The sequence below is a fragment of the Lactuca sativa genome, chromosome 2 (assembly GCF_002870075.4).
Source record: "Lactuca sativa cultivar Salinas chromosome 2, Lsat_Salinas_v11, whole genome shotgun sequence".
NCBI lineage: Eukaryota > Viridiplantae > Streptophyta > Magnoliopsida > Asterales > Asteraceae > Lactuca > Lactuca sativa.
The window spans coordinates 13,354,696-13,376,814 of record NC_056624.2 but is presented as its reverse complement, the minus strand read 5'-3'; the positions used below and the strand labels follow the sequence as shown (position 1 = coordinate 13,376,814).

Below are 22,119 nucleotides of genomic sequence, written 5' to 3'. Positions count from 1 at the left end.
TTTTGTTGCTATATAAAGTAAAGTATGTTGTTATTTCTTATAATATACTGGATAGTCAAGCGAAAAAACCAATTATTATTCTTATTTCAAACTTGAAGTAGGTTTACAAACAATTTCCTATTTATTGTATGTTGATATGCTTTCCCCTATACAACCAAGTGTTAGTACTCTGAAGTTGAAAATTATCAGTATTTACTCTTTTAGAGCAAATCATTCAATTTTTGCAACGATCAATTTAAATATCACGGCTAACTGTGACTTGAGAGATAATTAATGTATGTTTCAAACAAAAATAATAATTCTAGTTACTGGTATGTTCATGCTGTTATACCATTTCATATGATTCCTGAATACACCGAACTATATCAACTCTGAAATTCACAATCTATCGTGGTTAGAACACTTTGTATAGTGATTTGATCAAATTCTTTTTCGAGAATACAATTTCAGGAACGAGGACTTGATTATAGAATGCGTTATTCTTAGACCCCCATTTCCAATTCCCATATCAACTAAGAACGAATAAATACCAACGAGTTATGGTTGTATTAGTTATATCACTAATATGTATATTTATATGACTTATAACGTTGAGTTGTACTTTTAAACTTTAACATTATTTATTAAATGTGAAAAGCACTACTCAAACAACTAAATCAAAACAAATGTTGTTTCGATTTGATTCAAGTCCTTCGGCCAGTTTGATTTGAGATTTTGTTATCCAAGATGCCAAGATTAATGATTTGGGCCAAAAAAATTCCCCTCTAAATCAACCAAATCAAACCATAAACAAATAATAGTTACACCAAATGTAATTGTCAAACCAAATGTTGTTCAATTTGATTAAATCCTTCAGCTAGTTTGATTTGAGATTTTGTTACCCAAGAGGACAAGATTAATGATTTGGGCCAAAAAAACTCCCCTCTAAATCAACCAAATCAAACCATAAACAAATAATAGTTACACCAAATGTAATTGTCAAATATGGCACCATCTCTAAACGGACTAACTCAAGTCGTAAACTAATACAAGTTACAACAAATGAAATCGTCAAATACCACATCAATCAAAAAATTATTATTGTTTATTAAATAACTAATACTTAGGTGCCATTATATTCTTCTATTTTTTTATTAAATAAATAATACTTAGACACCATCAAAAGTTATTATTGTTTCAACGTGAAAGTTCCATGCTTGGAGTGTCAAAAATAAAGTTTGGCCCGACATCTATGGAGGGCCGGTCCTAGACGGAGAAATTTTACAATTTTTTAGTTCGTTATTGAGGGCAAAGACATATTTTACTCTCGTTTAATTTTTACGAGGGTTAGGGAGCCCCATCTTAATAGCTCGGGGGACTATGAAAAATTATCTTTTATCTAATTATTTTTAATATTAAAAAATATTAAAAATAAAATGACCCCAGTGTAATATATTTATAGTAATCAAAGAGAGTGTAATATGTAATGTTATATGAAACAAAAGAGATTAAACTTGGCCAACGGAGAATTTCAAGGTTAACGGTGGATTCAAGGGAAAGAGAGAAAATGAGGGGGAACAAGGGTAATAGGGGTATTTCGATGGTGAGGAAACCGGGGAATCCAGGGCGGGGCGAAAAAGATTTTTCGGGTCGGAGTCAAGAGATGCTTCCTCTGTAATAAAGGCATCATTAACATATTTATTTGAGCCTGAATCATAGCAAATACTAAATCATAGCAAATACGGAACTGAATATGAATTTAATAATCGATGAACAAAATAAAATTTGAAGTTATATGTGCATTAGACTATCTCAAATGTCGAACTGGTTTAGAATGCTTCAGAACTTTCAACAACTAATAATTAACTTGACATGATGTAATATTGACCTATTTACAGTAGCACTTATTAAACATAGATCAAAATAGTCAAATATCGTAATTACAGATGGGTAAATAAAAATACACAGATATTTTAAATGTAAAAAACAGCAACGCATGTCATCATCGGTGGTGGTCCGACAATGCTAACTACAAAAATATAAATTTTTTGTTATAGCTTGTAAAATGATTTGGGCGTGTTTAATATGAAGATTTTGAGAGCTTTTGTTTTTAAAAAGAAGCTAAAAAAAAAAAAAAACATTTGTTTGATGGCTTAAGCTTTTAGCTTTTATGTTAAACAAAATGCTATGAATTATCACAAGTAAAGAAAACAAGTTCAATTAGAATGCATTTTCTTATGTGCATTACAAAAGAATTAAATCATATTTTCACAATTTTGTAAATTAATACATCATATACTTTTTAGCATAAATTTATTGTTTTTATCTTTTTATGAATGATAAAACTGTTACTTCATATTATTAAAAAACTTTGGAATAGTGATCAAAATCAAAATTCTCTTTCTCCTCGACCTTCGGATTGAGTTTTGAAATAGTTCATTCTTTTCCAAACCCCTCAAAACCCAGATTTTGAATAGTTAAGGGGACTTAACTTTTTGAGGAGCTTCTAACTTATTAAGGTAAAATGACATTAATACCCCCCGAAACCTATGCCTCAGTTCACAGCTCCCCACTCGTTCAAAGCATCCTCCACACTTTTTCACGATAACTCCACAGTTAATTTCTCTCTCACCTCCGATCTCCGATCGCCTGCGTCACCAGACCTTGTTAGACCTCCGATTCCCGGCGACGCTAGCTACTGTATCGCCTTTTTCCGATCTCCTGGTACAGAGTATGCTTGTCCGATCTCCTCGTTTTAGACCTCCTATGTGCTTTATGTTGTTTACATCAGAAGAAGAACTAACAAACGGTTCTGGGTTTAAGTTTTGATTCCAGTTTAAATCAATCTCGCCTTCCATCTCTTTTTAGGTAAAGTTCTTCAATTACATCGCTTCAAGGACTTGTATTTTGTTTTTATATATAGGTTTCATTCGATGATTACATGTTATTAGTAATTTAGTCTCTTAAACAAGTTTCTCATTGAGTTGTTACTGCATGTATTAGGTTTTATCTGAAGATTTGTATACTCCTCAGAATTTGTGTTAGAAAAGGGTATAGAGTCGTGTGGTTTCTTTGACTTTATTATGATTCAACTAATATGATATAGATTGTGTTTTTAATGAAACTGAATCTATTCTATAGTAGTGTGGATATCTAGAATGAGAAGCCCTAATCATCGTTTTATAGAATATTTGTTTTGAATGGATTAGGTTTTGTGGAGGATTGCATCTGGTATCCGTTTCTTTGTTTGAATTACATTTTGTCCTCTGTATATATGTATGATTTCTGTGTTAATATTGTGTGTAATCTGTGTGCTTTATGTTGACCATGGAAGATCCAAATGTCTTAAATTATTTTGTACAATATCTATTTGCTTTATGTTGATAATAGAAGATCCAAATCTCAAGATATTACGTTGTATAATATCCACAGCCCTAGCTCCTTTTTAAAATAGGGATATTTAGGCTTCATAAACATCCACGCCTTTAGTTTTGATTCTTGTTTATTGGCTTCATAGTTCCATTGATATTATTACTTAAATGTGATCAAATAGTTTACATCTATCAAAGTTATCAACATGAATAACTTATGATTTTTGAATTATCACAGTTTGAAGGTATCAATGGCAAAAGTTATAGAGAAGTTCTTTGTAACATCTATGTTGATGTGGGCTGTTCCTATTGCAATTTTGTACGCCTTCAACAACAATCTATTTCCTGGTAAGTTTCATTTGAATTTCTCAATATTCTTTTGTACAGATATCGACTTCTTTTCTCATACTTTTTCTATTAAGTCTTCCTTTGTGCATTCAGCCAAAAGGAACACCCATATGCAACTTACCGGATTATCAACTTCTGAACCCATTAAGTGGAAAAGAAACAAATCCTAACTTCCATTACATTGCCTTTTTTTAAATTTCAACAGGTTCTGCTGACATGTCTCCATATTCAGTGACACTAATAAGTGGATTTCTTGCTGTTGTATCGGTTAATATCGTAATAGCATTCTACATTTACTTGGCAATGAAAGAGCCTTCAGAGAAACACGAGCCTGATCCTAAGTTTGTTTCAGAAGCTGAGGCGAGTGTCAAACATCTGGTAGTACCCAGTCAAACACAGGAAACCGAGTCGACTCAGGAAAGCGAGTCGACTCATAAGAAAGAAGAGTAAAAAGAGAGTATTTGATGATTTAGCATGTGCTTTTCGGTTGTCATACTATCTATATGCATTCTTGTACATTTTTATTTTTATATGCCGTGGATCTTTAAAGGATTCTTTTTGTTAGTAATTTCGTATTAATTGTTTTCCTGGATTAAAGGCACAACATGACATAGCAGATTGTACTGTGTTTGACATGAGAGATAGGATATGAATGACTTCATTCTCATCATTGAAAACATGAAACAATCGAAGCCTTAATAGCTTTGATCTTATTTGTCATTCTATTGTTTTTATTTTGTGTCTTGTGTATGATTTTTAAAGAGTAAAAGAAATTTTATTACATCATTTTCATAACAAACGGGGTCAGTGGAGGTTGGTGGCTGGATGTTATAAAATAACTTAATTCTACTAGCTTACTAACCAATCTTAACCATAAGTGAGGTAGTTAATTACATTATTGCCCCTCAACACGCAACAATTCTCATCGCATTTTCATGTGGACAAGATCTACAAAATATTTTTGGCGCAAACCAAATCTTCGGTAATCGTTTGACCACAGAAAACATTCACAAATTGATGCTACTTTAAAAAACATAATATTACAAGTTTATGTCTCAAAATAGTTGCAGTATAAAGGTTACATACAAGAAATAACAATGTACTTTTCATTGATTTGTTTATTATAACAACTTAATATTTTCTTTTCGTTTCCCCAAGTTTGACGTGCAACCGGGACTGTAACAAAAAAAGATGGGATATAGATACGCTTTAGATCTTTGGCCTATGCAAAATATATGAATGACTTCATTCTCATCATTGAAAACATGCAACAAACAAGCCTTAAGAGCTTTGATCTTATTTGTCCTATAGTTTTTATTTTGTGTCTTGTATATGATTTTTGAAGAATAGAAGATATGAAATCTATTAGATCTATTCTCATAACAAATGGGGTAAATGGAGTTTGGTGGTTAAATGATATAAATATTGATTTATTTAGGACATCTTAATTTAATAACAAAGGGTTAATATCATAAAAATCCTTATATTTTGGGTTTTAATCCGATTAAACATCAAGTATTTTTCCCCAAAAAAGGTTACACTATGACTAGCTTTTGATTTTCCGTTTTTATCAGGATTTTAGGTCATGAGCTGGTTCGAAGTTGATGGTGTGGCCTCATTTAATGAACTGGAAAATGCTAAAAACGTGGAGCCCTCTCTTAGGTAATGTACTTTCAAAATATTTATGTTTTGGGAAAAATACTAATCTAGCCAAAATCATTAATTACCTATCCAAAATTAGCCAAAAAAACACATTAGCTAAAACTAGCCCACGAGAGAGTAGGTTATTTATTTATTTATTTATTTTTTTAATTTTGAAGATATAAAACCGTAGGTTATTTTAAAACCTACGGTTTTCTCTATATAAACTACGGTTTCCCAAACCATAGTCTACGGTTTGGGTAAAACCTACAGGTTATTTATTTATTTATTTATTTTTTAACTACGATTGTGGGGATAAAATCTACAGTTTTGTTATTATTATTATTTTTTATTTTTATTTTTTTAATAGAGAGTATTTTTTGAGAGTGGACTACTTTTTCGTTAAACTTGACTACTTTTAATCAAAATAATTCTCAAAAAAATACTCTCTATTAAAAAAATATAATAATAAAACCGTAGATTTTTTACAAAAACCGTAGATTTTACCCTTAAAACCATAGTTAAAAAAACCCGTAAATTTTACCCAAACCGTAGGCTACGGTTTGGGAAACCGTAGTTTATACAGAGAAAACCGTAGGTTTTAAAATAACCTATGGTTTTATATCTTAAAAATAATTTTTTTTATACAAAACACGAAACAGTAGACGAATTAGCGAAACAGCAGACGAATCTTAAAACCTATGGTTTCGTGGGCTATTTTGGGACAAATCCTAATTTTTGGCTAAAAATTGTTAATCACTTCCTTAATTTGGCTAGATTAGTAATTAACCCTTATGTTTTTGGCAATGTACTTTCTGAATGTTATCGTTTTTGGTAATGTAATTTCAAAATATTTATGTTTTTAGTAATTTACTTTGAGCATGTTAACATTTTTGGTAATGTACTTTTAAAATATTTATGATTTGCAGCTTCTGCCATCTTTGTTGTGACTCTTTCAACCACCTATTCTTCGAGTGTTCATATCCATCTTAGATCTGGAGATGACAGCCTTGATAAATCTCAACAAAGTTCCTAGCAAGTGGATCAACATCATCGACCTCCTCAAGCAGGCCACAAGGGTAAGTCCGTTTGGTCTATTATTCATCGTTTAGTTCTTGCAGGGCTGTCTACTATATTTGGATCGAAAGAAACAATAAGACCTTCAAGAATAAAAGAAGACCCTATGAAACTATGGTCACGACTATTACTAATGAAGTCCGCTCGAGATCCTAAGCTTTACTCCCAAGACCTCCCCAAATTTTAATAAAGTTAAGATCATTTGGAGGCTTCCTATGAAGAATGAAGATATCGCCACTCAACACACACCTTGACTTTGTGACCAAAATTTGTTTCTTATGTTCTTTTTATTTGTGGTTGGTTATGCTTTGTATTAAGGTTTAGAGCATGTTCTTTTCCCCTTTTAGTTGGTCTTTTGTTAGTTAGGTTGTTTTGGTCCTTGGGGTTGTCTTAGGATCCTTTTTATTTTCCATAGGCGGAGGAGTCACCAGCCTGCTATTGTATTTATTCTTTTTATTAATAAAATTCTAATGGAGGTGCCGCCCTCCCTTACCAAAAAAAAAAAAAAAGAAATAATTATGACTTTTGGTAATGTACTTTGCATGGTGACCGATATTTGACAAACAACATATCATTAAAAACTAAAATTTTCCATTCATGAGTATAGTTGGTAACATACCATAAGTACCACCATTTACAAAATTCCTAAACATGGTATTCAAAACCATTGGGTGTGAAGCTATACTAGCTTAAAAAGGCAAAAGTTAAATGTGTGGGTGTGAATCTACGTGATCATACAAACAATTACAAATGGCCAATATAGTAGCAACGAAAAGGAAACAAAAGCACAAATAAATCCCCATCCACCAAATTCTTTAGTTCCTTCTTCATCATCATCATCTTCAACCTCATTCACCGGTACATCAATCAAATTCTCTACTTCCACATTTACATCATTCAAAGTCCTTTGTAACTCTTTTTAAAATTGGCATATATGTATGCTTAGAACATTGCTTGTTCTCGAAAGAACCTCTTTCACAACTTCAAACAAACCTTGTGAGTAAAGTGTAGTTAGTATATATGCTAAGTATGAAAAAAAAAATGTTAGGTAATACAGGATATATGGGATGACCTTATGTTGGCTTGTATTAGTTTAAGTCATCCACCATCTTGTAGTCAAACTCGTCAACTAAGAGCTCTAGAAACCATTTCCAAAAAATAACTTGAGGTTTAATCCCGAAATCGGAATCAATTCCAAAAAATTCAATACAGAGTAAGGAAATTATTAAAGAACCTGGAATGCAAATTCTATGATGGTTCTTTGTGAATGGGCTCGCTTCTCAGAATCATCTGTGGTGCGTGGTAGACAGGTAGACCAAAACTCCTTTTGGGCGTTTGTGTAATTGGTTGTTTTCTTTTGAGACCAAAGGGATATATCAATCAATCTACTGATTTAAATCCAATGATTTTGAGATCTTTCAATAAAAAAATGCTCTGCGGAAGTAGACTTATGCATGTACCTTGTACGTTTAACTCTTCTAAACATTTTAAGTCTCCTAATTTCTCGGGCAATCTCTCAAGTTGATCACAAAAGCCAAGATCAAACTCTCTGAGATGTGTCAACTTACAGATGCTACTAGGAACATCTCTTATCTTGCAAAACGCTAGACTTAGTTCCTCCAAAGATTCTAACATACCAATATCTTCGGGTAAATTCATAACAACTTTACAACTTGTAAGAAGTAGAGTTTTCAGATTTTTCAACATACAAATGCTATTAGGGAGATGTTCGACTCGTGTACCTCCTAAATTTAGCCATTCTAAACTTTCTAAATGGCCAAGATCCTCTGGTAATTCCTCTATGGCGCAATTTACAAGGTCAAGGTTTTTTAGACTTCGTAGAGTGCATATGCTTTGTGGCAGACTCTTGAGCCTGGGGCACCCACTGAGATCTAGATAAACAGGCTTCTCAAGGTTTCCAATCGATGAGGGTAGCTCTTGGATATTGTTCTTTGAAAAGTAAATCGCTAGTAAACTATAGTTGGAATGCTCTGGAAGTATATCTGGGAACTTCGTCAGATATAAATTACTTAGATCAAGGACCTGAAGTGATTTCAGTGGTTTGATAAATGAAAGAGATTTGAATCCTACACAACCATTTAAGTTTAACAAGACGAGTTTTCTTAGGCATCCGATGGGTGTATGTGGTTCTACCAGATGACGACATTTTTCAAGTTTTAATGTCTCAAGATTTGGAAGTAAACCACAATCAATTGTCGTCAATTTTGAATTACTTAGGTCAAGGAATCTAAGGTTTTTAAGGACCTGTCATAAGCAAGAAAGAAAAAAAAAAAGATTAGTGAAATGAATTATGCAAAAGAAGAAATCAAGTATTCTACCTTTCTTTCTCCTTCGTGCCACAGCTGTTTAATTCTACTGTTAGGCATTTCAAGTGCTACGAGATTATTTGGTTGGAATGTTTTAGGTAAACAGTAATGAGGGTAACAGTGCCAACTCAGAAACCTTAACGCATTTGGGAAATTTTGGCCAATTTCAAACGAACAACTGCTCCCAGAAACCACGTGAAGAAATCTAAGTTTCTTCAAGTTTCCAAAACCATTTATAAGAATCGTAGAACAGAGTTTCTCATCGTCAAACCATGTCGATGTGTTTGTTGCTATAGCTCTTATTGCTCCTGTAACCTGTAATCGAAGAATAGAGATAAAGAAACTAGGGTCAACTTAATTAATTATGAAAGTTCGTTAGTTTTTTCGATATTAATGTAAGTAAACATTTTCGTCCTTACCAAGTCATCAACCAATACATCTTTAATCTCCTCTCCAATCCACAATCGGCTATGCTTTATGGGCTCATCAGGATACGAACGACGAACAATATTCCGACCCATTTCTTCTATATGGTCATGCATGCCTAATCGTTGATCAGGAGAAATAGTTATAAGAGATTTTTGCTCTAGAACTCTTAAGCCATTCCTAGCATGAAATCCACAACTTTCAAGTGCTGTAATTGCATCGTCTTTCAGCCAACCTTTTAGTAAGCATGCAACTTCTAGGAATATTTCCTTGTAATCATCCTCTAGACAAGTGTAGCTTAATTCCAATTTTACCAATGTTTCTTTCAACGGAATTGATTTTAGTCTTTCTAGTGCATCTTTCCATTCGGGTTTATTTTTACCACAGAGAAATGAACCCAAAACCCGGATTGTTAAGGGAAGACCTGCAGCATAATATATACTACATTTTTCATCTTAGACAAGATTCAAATTTCATATAGAATTCCACAATACAACGTTCATGATGAAAATACCAGTTTAATTGCATATAGATTAGAAAAGAAACAAACAAAAGAATATTGCTCAAAATGATGAAAATTTTACCCATCCGAAGTTTTCCTCAAATCCCACCCAGCCAGATTGGCTGCTTCTTTCAGAGACTCTCTCCACTTCCCAACCTCTCCTTTGTTATGTCTGGAAAAAGCTTCTCCAACTGGATCAAGTTGTTGACGGATTTCTGAGGGATCAACATCGTAGAATACAGGGTAAGCAATCTGCTCAGTCTCCTTCTGGCACTCCATAATCTTCACAAGCTCATCCAAGCACCATGACGAAGATGCATAGTTCTTAGAGAATATAATGACAGAAGAATTTTGACTCTTCAATGGATTTCAAGAGCTCATCGTTCATCTTTTTTCCTTTCTCGAGTCTCTCATCATCCTTGAAAGTATGAATTCCTTGACGTTGAAGAGCAACATAAAGATGATCAACGAAATTCTTACGGGTGTCTTCACCTCTAAAGCTCAAGAATACATCATACTTATGGCTTTTATGAGTGGATGATGTTGAACATGCCATTGAAGGTGTGCTTGACAGATCCTATTAAATAAAATATCTGTTGAAGGAAATTATGAAAGATTGAAAAGAATCAAGGGATCATATGCATATACCTCAAAGATCGGTATTTAAATATAAGTCAACGTGATGTGTTTTGGGGCCTCGTGAACTAAGCAATTGCAGTGCAACACCAAGATGGGGTCAACAATTTGACAAAAATCACCTAAAGCTCAACATGTGGGTACGTTTATGGTGTAGGGGAGGGGGTGAATAGTTTCTTTTTTTGGGGGGCAAAATGGTCATTCACACGACGTTGTTTCCATCCACATATTACTTTCATGAAAGTATTTTCAATAAGACATGATGTACTATGAATCATGAAGCTTTCTCTCACGTGAGCCTCTCATGCCGTTTGAGTCTTTTCTCTAGCTAGCCATAACGTGTCTTAATTATCATCACCCATGCAGACCGTTGGTCGACATACTTAATTTGTCCAAGCTTCGTTATTTCCAAAACAAGCAAAAATGTATTTGTCTTAATGCGAAGAATTATTAGGAAAGGGTTATCTATCTTGATAAAGGAAAATCTACTATATATATTTTAATCTCATATTCAATTAATTCCTTATATTTTTTAATTAAGTCCAGAATACTGAAATTGTATGCATTTTCATCCTTTTTCCTGGTCATCAGGTCCCATTTTCAAAAAGTACACTTTTGACTCAGATTTTAAAATTTCTTACAAACTTAATCCAAATTTACACTTTGGTATAGATTTAAAAAATTTGTTACAAATTCATCCTAAATTTAGTTTTTTTACATATGTTTTTTTTTCCAAAATTTTGTTTCAAATATTTTATTTTTGCTTTATAAAATCATATTTATACATAAAAAAACATATTTTCACATAAAAACCCTTCTTTTTTCTATATAAAAACATTTTATTACAAAACATTTTTGTTAAAAAAAAGTTTTTATATGTAAAAAATATGTTTTTGGTATAAATTTGGTCCTAAGGTTTTTTATGTTAAAATATGTTTTTGCTATATGAGTGAGGATACGATTGAGCTTCATCCAAGGTGCAAGTCCTAACAAGAAAAATACTAAAAGTGTCATGCCATAATTAAGCGGATCTCTTGAAGTACAACACCTTACTAATAACAAAACAAAAAAAAATGCAATACTATAATAAAAAGAGATGAAAATAAGATGATATAATAAACAAAATAAAAATAAAAGTATATCTTGGTATTAACTACAAAAAAATTGGTTCATCAACAAAACACAACTAAGCATCACCAACATCATGGCCAAGGATGCTTTTGTAAACAAAACCTCAAAATTCCACTACTTTGCTATAACTAAAACCAAAATCCCCCCAAGTCAGGTGGTAAAATTACATTATTGCCCCTTAACACACTTTGTAAACGTAAAATACCCAAACCATGTGGGTGACTTCCGAAACATTAAAGAAGTGAATTCTACTTCTTTACCACCTAAAACCAATGTTAACCCTCAGTCAGGTAGTAAATTACATTAACTGATGCTTCTTCGAGAATTACGAGTTGGATGGCAAAATTACCTTATTGCCCGCCCCTTCATGTAGAAGATCGGTTTGTAGCCGCGAGCTGCTGGACCCAGTGGCTTTGACCGGTCAACCAGGAGATCTGGTTCCCAGCCATGGCACACCATCTGAGGTTGAAAAGGGCAACCGCATGAATTTCATTGGAATCTTTGAAGAGGTTTAAAGCTCTTAAATCGGCTTCTGAATCTTCTGCATAGATGAAATCCTGTTCGAAAATCGTTTTGTATTTCTGGATATCTTGTTGGGGCAACATGTTTATGCTCATAACTTGCAATGCTTCCATAGCTGTGGTGAAGCAATCACGGTTTACGTATGCTGAGAAGACATGAGCACAGGTGTCGGGGTCTGGTGGGACCCGCTCTTGGTGCATACGATCCATTACATACTCTATTATGTCTATTCTATCCTGTAAAATAAGTTTTTACAAATAAGGATTTATAAGTTAATGGATGATGCAATGAGTAGAAATGACAAAATAATGATCATGATTTTGTTTGTGGTATAGCATCCTACTTTCATTTATTTCTATTACAAATTACAATATTGTTCTTTTTTTTTTTTACTATCATCGCATTGTACTTTGAATAATCTACCCAATTATAGAAAGGTACTTTCATTTTTTGGGTTAATCTCATACAGACCTTATATTTTGTGTTTTTTCCGGATTAGACCTCTAACTTTATTTTTTTTCTGAAAAAGACCTTGTATTTTTTCATTTTTTCCGAAAAAATCCTCAACCTTGTCTTTTTTTTCCCAAAAAACCCTCAACTTTGTCTTTTTTCGGAAAAAACCCTTATCCTTCAAATTGTTTCCAAAAAAACCTCAACCTTTTTAGTTTTTTTCCTAAAAAACCCTCACATTGTACAAGTTTTTTCGGAAAAAAAAAATGACTAAAAGGGCCGAATCGAAAAAAATGAAAAAATGCAAGGTCTTTTTCAAGAAAAAAATGAAGTTGAGGTTTAATCCGGAAAAAAACACAAAATATAAGGTTTTTTATGAAATTAACCCTTCATTTTTTATGAGTAAATTGCAAAAAAGTCCCTGTGGTATCCCAAAAAAGTGCAGTTTGAGTACATTTTTTTTTCATTCGCATGATCAGTCAAAAATTGAAACTTCCATGCAGATTTTGTCCCTTGAGTTAATTGCCGTCTAAAAAAAAGGCTCAAACTGCACTTTTTAGGATACCACAGGGACCAAATCTGCATGGAAGTTCCAATTTTGGACTGACCATGCGAATGAAAAAAAAATGGACTCAAACTGCACCTTTTGGGATACCACGGGGACCAGTTTTGCAATTTAGTCTTTTTTTATGTGGACATTAAGCTTTGAAAGATCAACCCAATTATAGCTACTTGGTAGATTTCTCAAATGACAAAAGAATTACCACACTAAGTTAACTTTTTTACAAATTAGGCACAGCATTTATTTTTTCTCAAATATTCAACAAACATCATTTCATTTTTAATGTTTAAAGTAAGTATATGATTAGGATAACACCTTCCAGTTTGCTACTCTGAGAATGGTGTTGAACAACAGAGCATCAAGTTCAATTCCTTCTGAACAGGCTTGGTTAAGAAGAACCAATGCTTCATCAAAATCACCCAATTCCAACACAAGCTGAAACAGATTGATTTTAATCATTAAACTCAACACACCAAGTGATGATAATGATTAATGAATCGGTAATTTTGTATAAATAATGTTAAAGTACCTTTATAAGAGATGTATAAGTTTGTGTTTGTGGTGGATAGCCATGATGAAACATCATGGCAATAAAAGCCTGAGCAGATTTTAAAGAGCCTGTAATAGTGCAGCAGTCAATCATGATATTATAAGTCACATCATTTGGATGATACCCATGTGACATCAATGTTTTGAATTCATTTATTGCCTTCTGACCCTGTTTTCACATTGCAACATCACATGTTATTACTTAAACAACATTCAAGATATATAGCAACCTACTTTCATGTATTATATAAAGCACCCTACTTTCATTAACCATATTTTTATTGTTTCTAATTTGTAATATTTGTAGTAAAAATCATGAATCTTTTACTTCTATTTGTTTGCATAAGAGACATTTTCTGTGTTTCTGATGTAAATTTGCAGGATGGATTAGTGCCGAGGGTAATTTGGTCATTTTTTTATGTGAATTTGCATGTTGGACTAGCACTGCAGGGGCAATTTGGTCATTTTAGGAAAGCCAAAGATGAGGTTGAGTCAACTTGATTAAGAAGAGTCAAAATGGAGAGGAGAGGAATTAAGGTCAAAAATCACAAAGTCAAAGATGGTCAAAACTGAGATTACTCTGTTTGAGCACTTGTCCTTCTTTGATATAAATAATCTACCTAATTACGGAATCGTACTTCCAATTTATTTTTTATTAAGACATTTTATACTTTTGAAAATCTACTCAATGGGAAAGACAAGTGAAAAATGGTTTGTATAATCAGAAAAAAAATTGAAAGTAGAATTTACCTCTTTAGCCTCAACAAGTGAATGCAAGACTATGTTGTAAATTGGAGCTCCTGGAGTAGTTAATTGGTTTTCTGCCACATGCAAGTAATGTTCAATCTCACTTATCATCCCTTCTGATCCAAGTGCTTTCAGCTGTAATTTGTACATCAAACAAAACCATATTTTTAACTATTTATATCCCTCTTAATTTCTTTAACTAAACAACTGGATTGTTGCTTTACTTTTACTTTTATAATATAGCTTTTTCTGATCATATTTAGCATTTATGAATGTAAAATGACCTACCTATCCCTAAAACTTAAATAAAAGAAAAAGGTCAGTCACTGATTGACTTACCAAGTTCCTTATGGATACATAACTGTGTTGAATGCCATTTCTGATCATATCATTCTCTATAGCATTTATTCTTTTAGCAGCTTCTGCTCGTGACTCATTATTTCCATCTTCATAAGGAGCATTCACATTTCCAAACAATGAAAATAGCAACTCGTATGTTGTAATATTAGGAGCCACTTTCAGCTTCTTCATTTTACCAAAAACCTGAATCCCACGTTCAGGTTCATCCTGCAAGATTAAACAGAAATTTCTCAAGATAATTAATGATACTATAATGAATAATTAATGTAAATCGATTACTAACCAGTGTGTCACATGCTCCAAGCAGCTGATTATAAGGATAAGCAGTTGTACATTGACTCATCTCACTCAAGAATGACTCAGCCAAATTCAACTCCAAGTCTTTACTGCATCTTGCTGATAATGATGCAAGAGTTGAATCAAGTGGCTTCATATTCCTTTCTTGCATCAACTTTACCTGATGCACAAAATACCCAAAAACAAAAACAAGCAACATGTTTATCAAGGAAGGGGTAATTTTTTTGGGAAAATGTGAGGGGTATACTGTCTATAATAAGAATGGAAGTACTTAATACCACTTTCATGCCATCATGGAAGCCTTTCTCCTGAAGAAGCACTCTAATAAGGCCATCATATGCACCTCGTGATGGTTTGATGCCAAGATTTTGCATCTAAAACATTTACAACAAATTAAATCAAAAAATGACAAGTTGTCAACTTTGGTAAAAATACAACAAAACACAATGTACTTTCACCAATATCGATTTTGTCAGTGATTAAACAATTATACCTTCTTTTACCATTGAAAAAACATTTTTTTTCCAGTTACCTGGTTTTGAAAAAGGTTAAAATAAAGATAAGCACAACAAACTTTCACCATTTTATCGGGTTTAGCCACTTAACTTCTTTTCTATGATTATTATAATAATTTAGTGATAAAATCAAATAAGTATATCAAAAACAGGTAATGGAAAAATGGTGTTCTTTTTAAGTGGGAAAAGGCGTATAATGGTTTAATCAGTACTGAAAAGAGTGAAGTGCTAAATTGATAAAATGTTGAAAGTATAGGTACTTTTTTTGTATTTTGCCTAAAGAGAAAATACAATCTAAAATCTAATAATCTGCAGTTTTTTGTAACTAAAGAACATACAAAATGATATTAGTACCTGAACAAATAACTGCTCTGCCAGCTCATGGTTTTTCTCCCGTGCACAAGCTTGTATAACATCAGCAAATGACAACCTCAAGATCCTCATAACAACACCAATATTTGAATTTCTTCCAACATGTTTGACTTCTTTCAAGTCAAACCCACCAATCTTTATATGGTCTTTATTATTATTTTCATATATGGAAGGAACTGAAGTTACATTACTAACAGTCTGACATCTGTCCCATTCTAGATTACTGTAGAAAGGTATCGGTACATCTAATCTTGAAATGACCAATTTACCCTCGGCATTTTCCTTGATAGTGAATCCTCCCCTGAACACTAAATCCACTAGATGTCGTAAAGCTTCACATGCGGACCCCACGTCTCCCAACCTTGTGAAGGCCCATATGAACTCTCTTAGAGAAATGAAGTTGAAATTGTAATATTTGGCGTACTCCTTCCAAATGTTATGGACATATGGCAAATTTTTCTGTAAAACTGCAAGCTGAAAGAATAAATTTAGAATAGACTCACTCATATAACACCAATTTTTTAGAATAGAAATTTGAAGACAACAAACAGAGAAATTAGCATTCAACGTAGCCAAATTAGATTCTGAATTTAATATTCGCCTGATAATTAATAATGAAAAAGTGCAATGATATCACAAGAAGAATGAAAGTACTTAGCCCTTTAGTATTTAATCATGTTTTGACATGATGATGATTAAGGGCTTTACATACCTTGAGAAGCTCAGTATATGTTGTTTCATTCTTTCCCACCATGTCATGATCCATTAGATCCAAACATTTACTGGCATGAGTTGCACTCTTTAGTTTAGCAGAAGCTTCCAGAATGGTGTTATATTTGTTAAGAGAAGGATAAAGATCTGGACTTTCCTCAAAATTACTCATCAAGTTGAATGCCTACATAAAATAATCCAAAAAAAACAGATTAACAACTGTCTTTTTTCATGAGCACAAGACATTAAAGTAAGTAGAATGACATCAGCAAGAATAATAAGGTTAATGATATATGAACAACTGTGTATAAAAGGTTTATACCTCCTCTATGTAACCTCCTTTGCAGAGGGCTTGGATCATAAGAATGTGGCATTCATTGTTGATGTCAACTCCTTTTTCCTCCATTGTTTTCCAAATCTCCAAAACAAACTACACAGAAGAATAAATTCATGTAACACCTTAATGACACAGGACTCAATTACAAGTTCATACAAAATATGCAACAACATTTAGTTTTATGACCAAAAGATGCAATATTTTACCAATGATCTGTTAAACCAGCTGAAACAAAAATGCATAATTCGTGTCAGTTACAGAAATATTTAAAAAGGTAAAACAATGTTTGCATAAATAAGAATTTATGGAATGACACATGGTTTCATATTTTGGTCCTAGAATGAAACATGAACGTATATTCAGCATTAAAATCACTTTGTTGCATAAATTTGCATGTAACCTAGTCAACTATTTGCAGATTTATAATAGGTTGTTCTACTTCTAGTTACTTCAAAATTTCCTAATTAAAATATAATCTTGATTAAATTCATTCTGAGGCCTACCGGTGGATCAGGTGTGGATGCACAATATTCAAGAATTTTAAGAAAATTGTTAGGCTTCAACACATGATTGTTGTAGCCAATATGAGACAGCAGACTGGAAGCCCTTTCTCTTTCTCCCAAGTGAAGTGCATTCATGATTTGCTTCTGCACTGATGTCGGATTCACTGGATAGCCTAAACCACAATGGTTTAATTTAGTAATAGAATTATCATTAAAAGTAATTACATAGTAGTTTAGTGATGGAATTAAGAGTTAAATGCAAGAAATAGCAACACAGTTTCATTGATTTGTTTATTGTGGAAACCTATTTCGTTTCTCCCTATTACAGCATTGACCTTTGAAAAACTACCCAATGAGCAATATAATTCAAATACAAAGCAATTTTGAATGCTATAATTGGATAGATTTTGTAAAGTATAATATTCTAATAAGAAAAAAAGTTTGAAAGTACAATGCTATAATTGGATAGATTTGTCAGAGTGAGATGCTATAATACACAAATAAATGAAAGTGCATTGCTATTTCTTGCATTTAGATCTAGAAATGAAAAACTAAGACCAAAAAAAAGTCTGTAATTTTGAGATCAAATAAATTCATAATAATTCTCCAAAAGATAAAGATGATCACTCTAACCTTCTTCTTTCATTTCTTTGATGACTGTAATACCAAGTCTCCATTCCTTCAGTATTTCTTTTCTTCCCTACAGATCAACAGTGCTCATAAGTCAATAAAGTTCATGGCATTCTACACATTTTCCTTAAAAGAACTTAAAATTCAAATTAATTTGGATGTTGAAAAGAGCTTTGACTTTTGAGGTCAAAATACCCTGTTTACTTCAAATTTTGATGTCTTCTTAAAATTTCAGAAGAAAACTGTGAAAAAAGAAACTTTAAAACTAATGGAAAAAATTGCATATCTTCCTTAAATATTATATCAGTAGGAGTAGAATCGTACGAATTCAGTTGCAGATGACTTCCGAAACGACGGAGCAAATAGCTTCTTGCTGCTCAAAATAATCATATTTTAATACACAAGGTAAGCATTTGATTCATTTAGATTGATAAGGAGTAATGTGCAGATATTGAATTATATACTTACATGGAAACCCTAGTACACATGACAAATCTCTACTGTGGAGGACCTGTTCACCAGAAATAAAGAGTCTTCGCCGGAAGCATAACTGAAGGGTGGAAAGTCAAGATAGAAGGTTTCAACCGGAGCTGCAAAGGTGGTCGCCGGAGCTGCCGATAGCTTCTTCGCATAATCTCTGTAAATTCCTCCCAAATTTGATGCTTGAACTTTATTTCTTGAATTTGCATATCGCAATTTAAGCCCTTATACTCTTGTCTGTAGCCAGATCACCCCTAAAACTTTATTTATTTAAATCTATATTTATTCGCATTTTTCTTATCACATGCATTCAAAATCTACAATATTAATTTATTAATTTATTAATTTAAAATATGTTATTAAATATAAAATATTGTTTTATTATTGTTAGATATTTAAAATGATTATTATAGAACATTTATTTGTTGATTTAAATTTATGTTAACTCCAAATATAAATCAAATATCAAATAAACTTAAAATATATATTCAAATACTATTTTCAAAATAGTTTAGAAAAAATGAAATATTGTAAATGTAGAAGACAAATCAAACTAAATAAAAAAGGGAAAACTGCAATAAAGTCCCTACATATTGGTCTCATAATCGATTTAGTCCTTATATATTTTTTTTATTCAATTAAGTCCCAAATACCGGTAATCGTATTCAATTTAACCCTTTGACTCGGTCAATAGGTCATCCAACTTTCAAAAATTACATTTTTTGCCCAAATTTCAAATTTTATTATAAAGTTGGTCCAAAATTTACACTTTTGGCCCAAATTTTAAATTTTTTTACAAATTTGGTCCAAAATATACCCTTTTTGCCCAAATTTTATTATAAATTCATCCTAACTTTAGTTTTTTTACAACTTTTTTTCTCAAAAAATTGTTTCTAATATGTTTTTTCTTTATAAACTCATATTTATACAAGAAAAAACATATTTTCACATAAAAATCTTATTTTTTTCTATATAAAAACTTTTTTTAATATGTTTTTTGTATATAAAATATCTAGTTATAAAAATAAGTTTGGATTATTTTTGTGATATCTCTTAAAAAATCAATTAAGAAATTAAAAGTAACCCTAAATTATAAAAACAAGTTTGGATTATTTGTTCTTTAATCACATTTATATGAAAGTTTAAACTAGTTACATTATATATGAAAGTTTAATATATATAATATAATAATATTATATTTTATTCGTAAGAATTTTTTTAGGAAAAAAGTTAAAATCATAACTTTGATATATTTTTTATAACTTTTTAATAAATATATTATCTAAATAAAACATATCCATTCATGACACGTGTCCGATCTAGGTTGTGATTTTTTATTGCCAATCAACCTCTTCTTACTTGGATTATTTATAATCTTGTATTTCCTTTCTTTTTTAATGTCTGTTATATGGAATATCGGTTGCAATTTATTATCGATAAATATGTTTTTAGGCGAGTGAGAAATGGCCAAAAATACAATAGCAACATAAATATATAAAATATTATAACTATCAATAACACAATAGAATACTTTAACTAAAGTTCTAGAGAATTTACACATGAGTTTGGTTAAAAAAATTCCTTGTGAAGCTCAACTCAAGCATTTTTCAGGTCTTTGAGTAATTTTTTAAACCAAACTAATGTGTAAATTCTTTAGAACTTTAGTTAAAGTATTATATTGTGTTATTGATAGTTATAATATTTTATATATTTATGTTGCTATTGTATTTTTGGTCATTTCTCACTCCCCTAAAAACATGTTTATCGATAATAAATTGCAACCGATATTTCGTATAACATACATTAAATAATAAAGGAAATACAAGAATATAAATAATCCAAATAAGAAAATGTTGATTGGCAATAAAAAAATCAAAACCTAGATCGGACACGTGCCATGAATGGATATGTTTTATTTAGATAATATATTTATTAAAAAGTTATAAAAAGATATATCAAAGTTATGATTTTAACTTTTTTCTTAAAAAAAATCTTACGAATAAAATATAATATTATTATATTATATACATTTTAAACTTTCATATATAATGTAACTAGTTTAAACTTTCATATAAATGTGATTAAAGAACAAATAATCCAAACCTGTTTTTATAATTTAGGGTTACTTTTAGTTTCTTAATTGATTTTTTAAGAGATATCACACAAATAATCGAAACCTATTTTTATAACTAGATATTTTATATACAAAAAATCTTTTAAAAAAAGTTTTTATGTAGAAAAAATAAGATTTTTATGTGAAAATATCTTTTTTTTTTGTATAAATATGAGTTTATAAAGAAAAAACATATTATAAACAAATTTTTGAGAAAAAAAGTTGTAAAAAAAACTAAAGTTATGATGAATTCATAATAAAATTCTAAAATTTGGGCAAAAAGGGTAAATTTTGGACCAAAATTGTAAAAAAAAAATTAAAATATGGGCCAAAAGTGTAAATTTTGGACCAAATTTGTAATAAATTTTGAAATCTAGGCCAAAAATGTAATTTTTGAAAGTTGGATGACCTGTTGACCGGGTCAAAGGGTTAAATTGAATACGATTACTGGTATTTGAGACTTAATTGAATAAAAAAAATACATAAGGACTAAATCGATTATGAGGCAAATATATAGGGACTTTATTGCAGTTTTCCCAATAAAAAATATCAAAATATTATTTTTATTATAGTTCAAAATTTTCCAAATAAGTAGTTTTTTATTAATTAACAAAATAAAAAAATAAAAATCAATATTGCATTAACTAACAAATAGTGGTTTATATATCAATTAACCATTATGATCGAAATTTAAAAAAAAAAAAAAAAAAAAAAAAAAAAAAAATCAATAGATTAGTAATTTCTAAATCCATGAAGAGGTTGTTACCATTGTCCGGGGGCAGATACCAGAGTTGTTTGGTTAATAAAATATTTTTATTAGGGATACAATTCATCAAGATTTTGTTAAACATAATTAAATAATTCAAGCATGAATTTGGTTAGCTTGATTATTAAAAACGAGCACTATTTTAACAAAAATTCAAATCTTGTTGAATTAATAGTTAGAATAACTCGAAATGAAATTATCATGGAGAAATAAATTTAATAAAAAGAATTGAATAAATACTAGATAGTACCTTCTTTAATTAAGCTTGAATTACGATTAATACATACATCTGTAGAAATGATTATTTGAAAATCTAAAGACTTTTGAACATTAACAAGTAGAAAGAGAAACTATTGGGGATTTTTTAAACATGAGATGAATATTTTTAAATATTTTTCTTTCTCCTCTCTACTAAAACATAATATCTATTTATAAAAATCTTGAGGTCTTCAAAATCTTGAAATCTTCTAGTGATATTTATCATATGATCAAATAGCCAATCAATAGAAATAATTGCTTGTAAGTGGTTATCACTTATCTTTTGAAAAAATTGTCGATTATAATCAATGACCATCTTTTTATGATAAAGCATGTCATCATAGAGCATCTTCTAAAGTCTTTTGTCTTCATGTCATCATTGATAATAAATTAAATAAATTGATAATATTTGTTTATACACTATATTTACATACACAGAGCTCAACTCAAGCTCGTTTAATATTTAGGCTCGAGCTTGTTTAATTCGATCTCGGATCAAGCTTTTAACG

At 31.1% G+C, this 22,119-nt stretch overlaps 3 protein-coding genes across 9 annotated transcripts; 1 reads left to right on the top strand and 2 right to left on the bottom strand.

The window, feature by feature from the left end:
• The first annotated feature begins 2,520 nt into the window (after positions 1 to 2,520).
• On the top strand, positions 2,521 to 4,418 carry LOC111902827 (uncharacterized). Its single transcript, XM_023898647.3, has 3 exons — positions 2,521 to 2,847; positions 3,589 to 3,698; positions 3,904 to 4,418. The coding sequence occupies exons 2-3, from the start codon at positions 3,602 to 3,604 to the stop codon at positions 4,146 to 4,148; spliced, it is 342 nt and encodes a 113-aa protein (XP_023754415.1). The 5' UTR covers positions 2,521 to 2,847; positions 3,589 to 3,601; the 3' UTR covers positions 4,149 to 4,418.
• Positions 4,419 to 6,985: 2,567 nt separating this feature from the next.
• On the bottom strand, positions 6,986 to 10,575 carry LOC111902837 (disease resistance protein RPV1). Of its 6 annotated transcripts, XR_008230115.1 has the most exons (8): positions 10,320 to 10,574; positions 9,754 to 10,248; positions 9,163 to 9,593; positions 8,756 to 9,058; positions 7,877 to 8,681; positions 7,651 to 7,770; positions 7,489 to 7,554; positions 6,986 to 7,409 (listed from the first exon to the last, which is right to left on the bottom strand). XR_008230115.1 is itself a non-coding variant. In XM_052768267.1 (6 exons), the coding sequence occupies exons 2-6, from the start codon at positions 9,755 to 9,757 to the stop codon at positions 7,703 to 7,705; spliced, it is 1,611 nt and encodes a 536-aa protein (XP_052624227.1). In that variant the 5' UTR covers positions 9,758 to 10,248; positions 10,320 to 10,575; the 3' UTR covers positions 6,986 to 7,702. The 6 variants fall into 6 exon arrangements, 2 of the variants coding, with proteins under 2 accessions (XP_052624227.1, XP_023754423.1); XR_008230114.1 differs by having other exon boundaries at positions 6,986 to 7,554; XR_008230113.1 differs by having other exon boundaries at positions 7,489 to 8,681; positions 10,320 to 10,570.
• An 857-nt stretch (positions 10,576 to 11,432) lies between these two features.
• Positions 11,433 to 18,668, bottom strand: LOC111902853 (pentatricopeptide repeat-containing protein At1g76280). 2 transcript variants are annotated; one of them, XM_023898675.3, is made up of 15 exons: positions 18,462 to 18,668; positions 18,318 to 18,366; positions 17,997 to 18,063; positions 17,364 to 17,536; positions 16,846 to 16,953; positions 16,525 to 16,707; positions 15,795 to 16,286; positions 15,204 to 15,299; positions 14,912 to 15,085; positions 14,608 to 14,835; positions 14,272 to 14,403; positions 13,502 to 13,690; positions 13,288 to 13,407; positions 11,788 to 12,196; positions 11,433 to 11,701 (listed from the first exon to the last, which is right to left on the bottom strand). In XM_023898675.3, the coding sequence occupies exons 1-14, from the start codon at positions 18,479 to 18,481 to the stop codon at positions 11,804 to 11,806; spliced, it is 2,424 nt and encodes an 807-aa protein (XP_023754443.1). In that variant the 5' UTR covers positions 18,482 to 18,668; the 3' UTR covers positions 11,433 to 11,701; positions 11,788 to 11,803. The 2 variants fall into 2 exon arrangements, with proteins under 2 accessions (XP_023754443.1, XP_023754437.1); XM_023898669.3 differs by having other exon boundaries at positions 11,433 to 12,196.
• Between the last annotated feature and the right edge of the window lie 3,451 nt (positions 18,669 to 22,119).

Bases quoted from the DNA above. Each gene is read 5' to 3' on its own strand.
- LOC111902827 (XM_023898647.3), top strand. From the start codon at position 3,602: ATGGCAAAAGTTATAGAGAAGTTCTTTGTAACATCTATGTTGATGTGG. The intron at 3,699-3,903 runs GTAAGTTTCATT...AAATTTCAACAG, and splicing joins CAACAACAATCTATTTCCTG to GTTCTGCTGACATGTCTCCA.
- LOC111902837 (XM_023898655.3), bottom strand. The intron at 9,059-9,162 runs GTAAGGACGAAA...CTTCGATTACAG, and splicing joins ATGTATTGGTTGATGACTTG to GTTACAGGAGCAATAAGAGC. The intron at 8,682-8,755 runs GTAGAATACTTG...TGCTTATGACAG, and splicing joins GGCACGAAGGAGAAAGAAAG to GTCCTTAAAAACCTTAGATT.
- LOC111902853 (XM_023898669.3), bottom strand. From the start codon at position 18,481: ATGTGTACTAGGGTTTCCAT. The intron at 15,300-15,794 runs GTACTAATATCA...TAAATGTTTTAG, and splicing joins CAGAGCAGTTATTTGTTCAG to ATGCAAAATCTTGGCATCAA. The intron at 15,086-15,203 runs GTATTAAGTACT...TTTGTGCATCAG, and splicing joins TCCATGATGGCATGAAAGTG to GTAAAGTTGATGCAAGAAAG.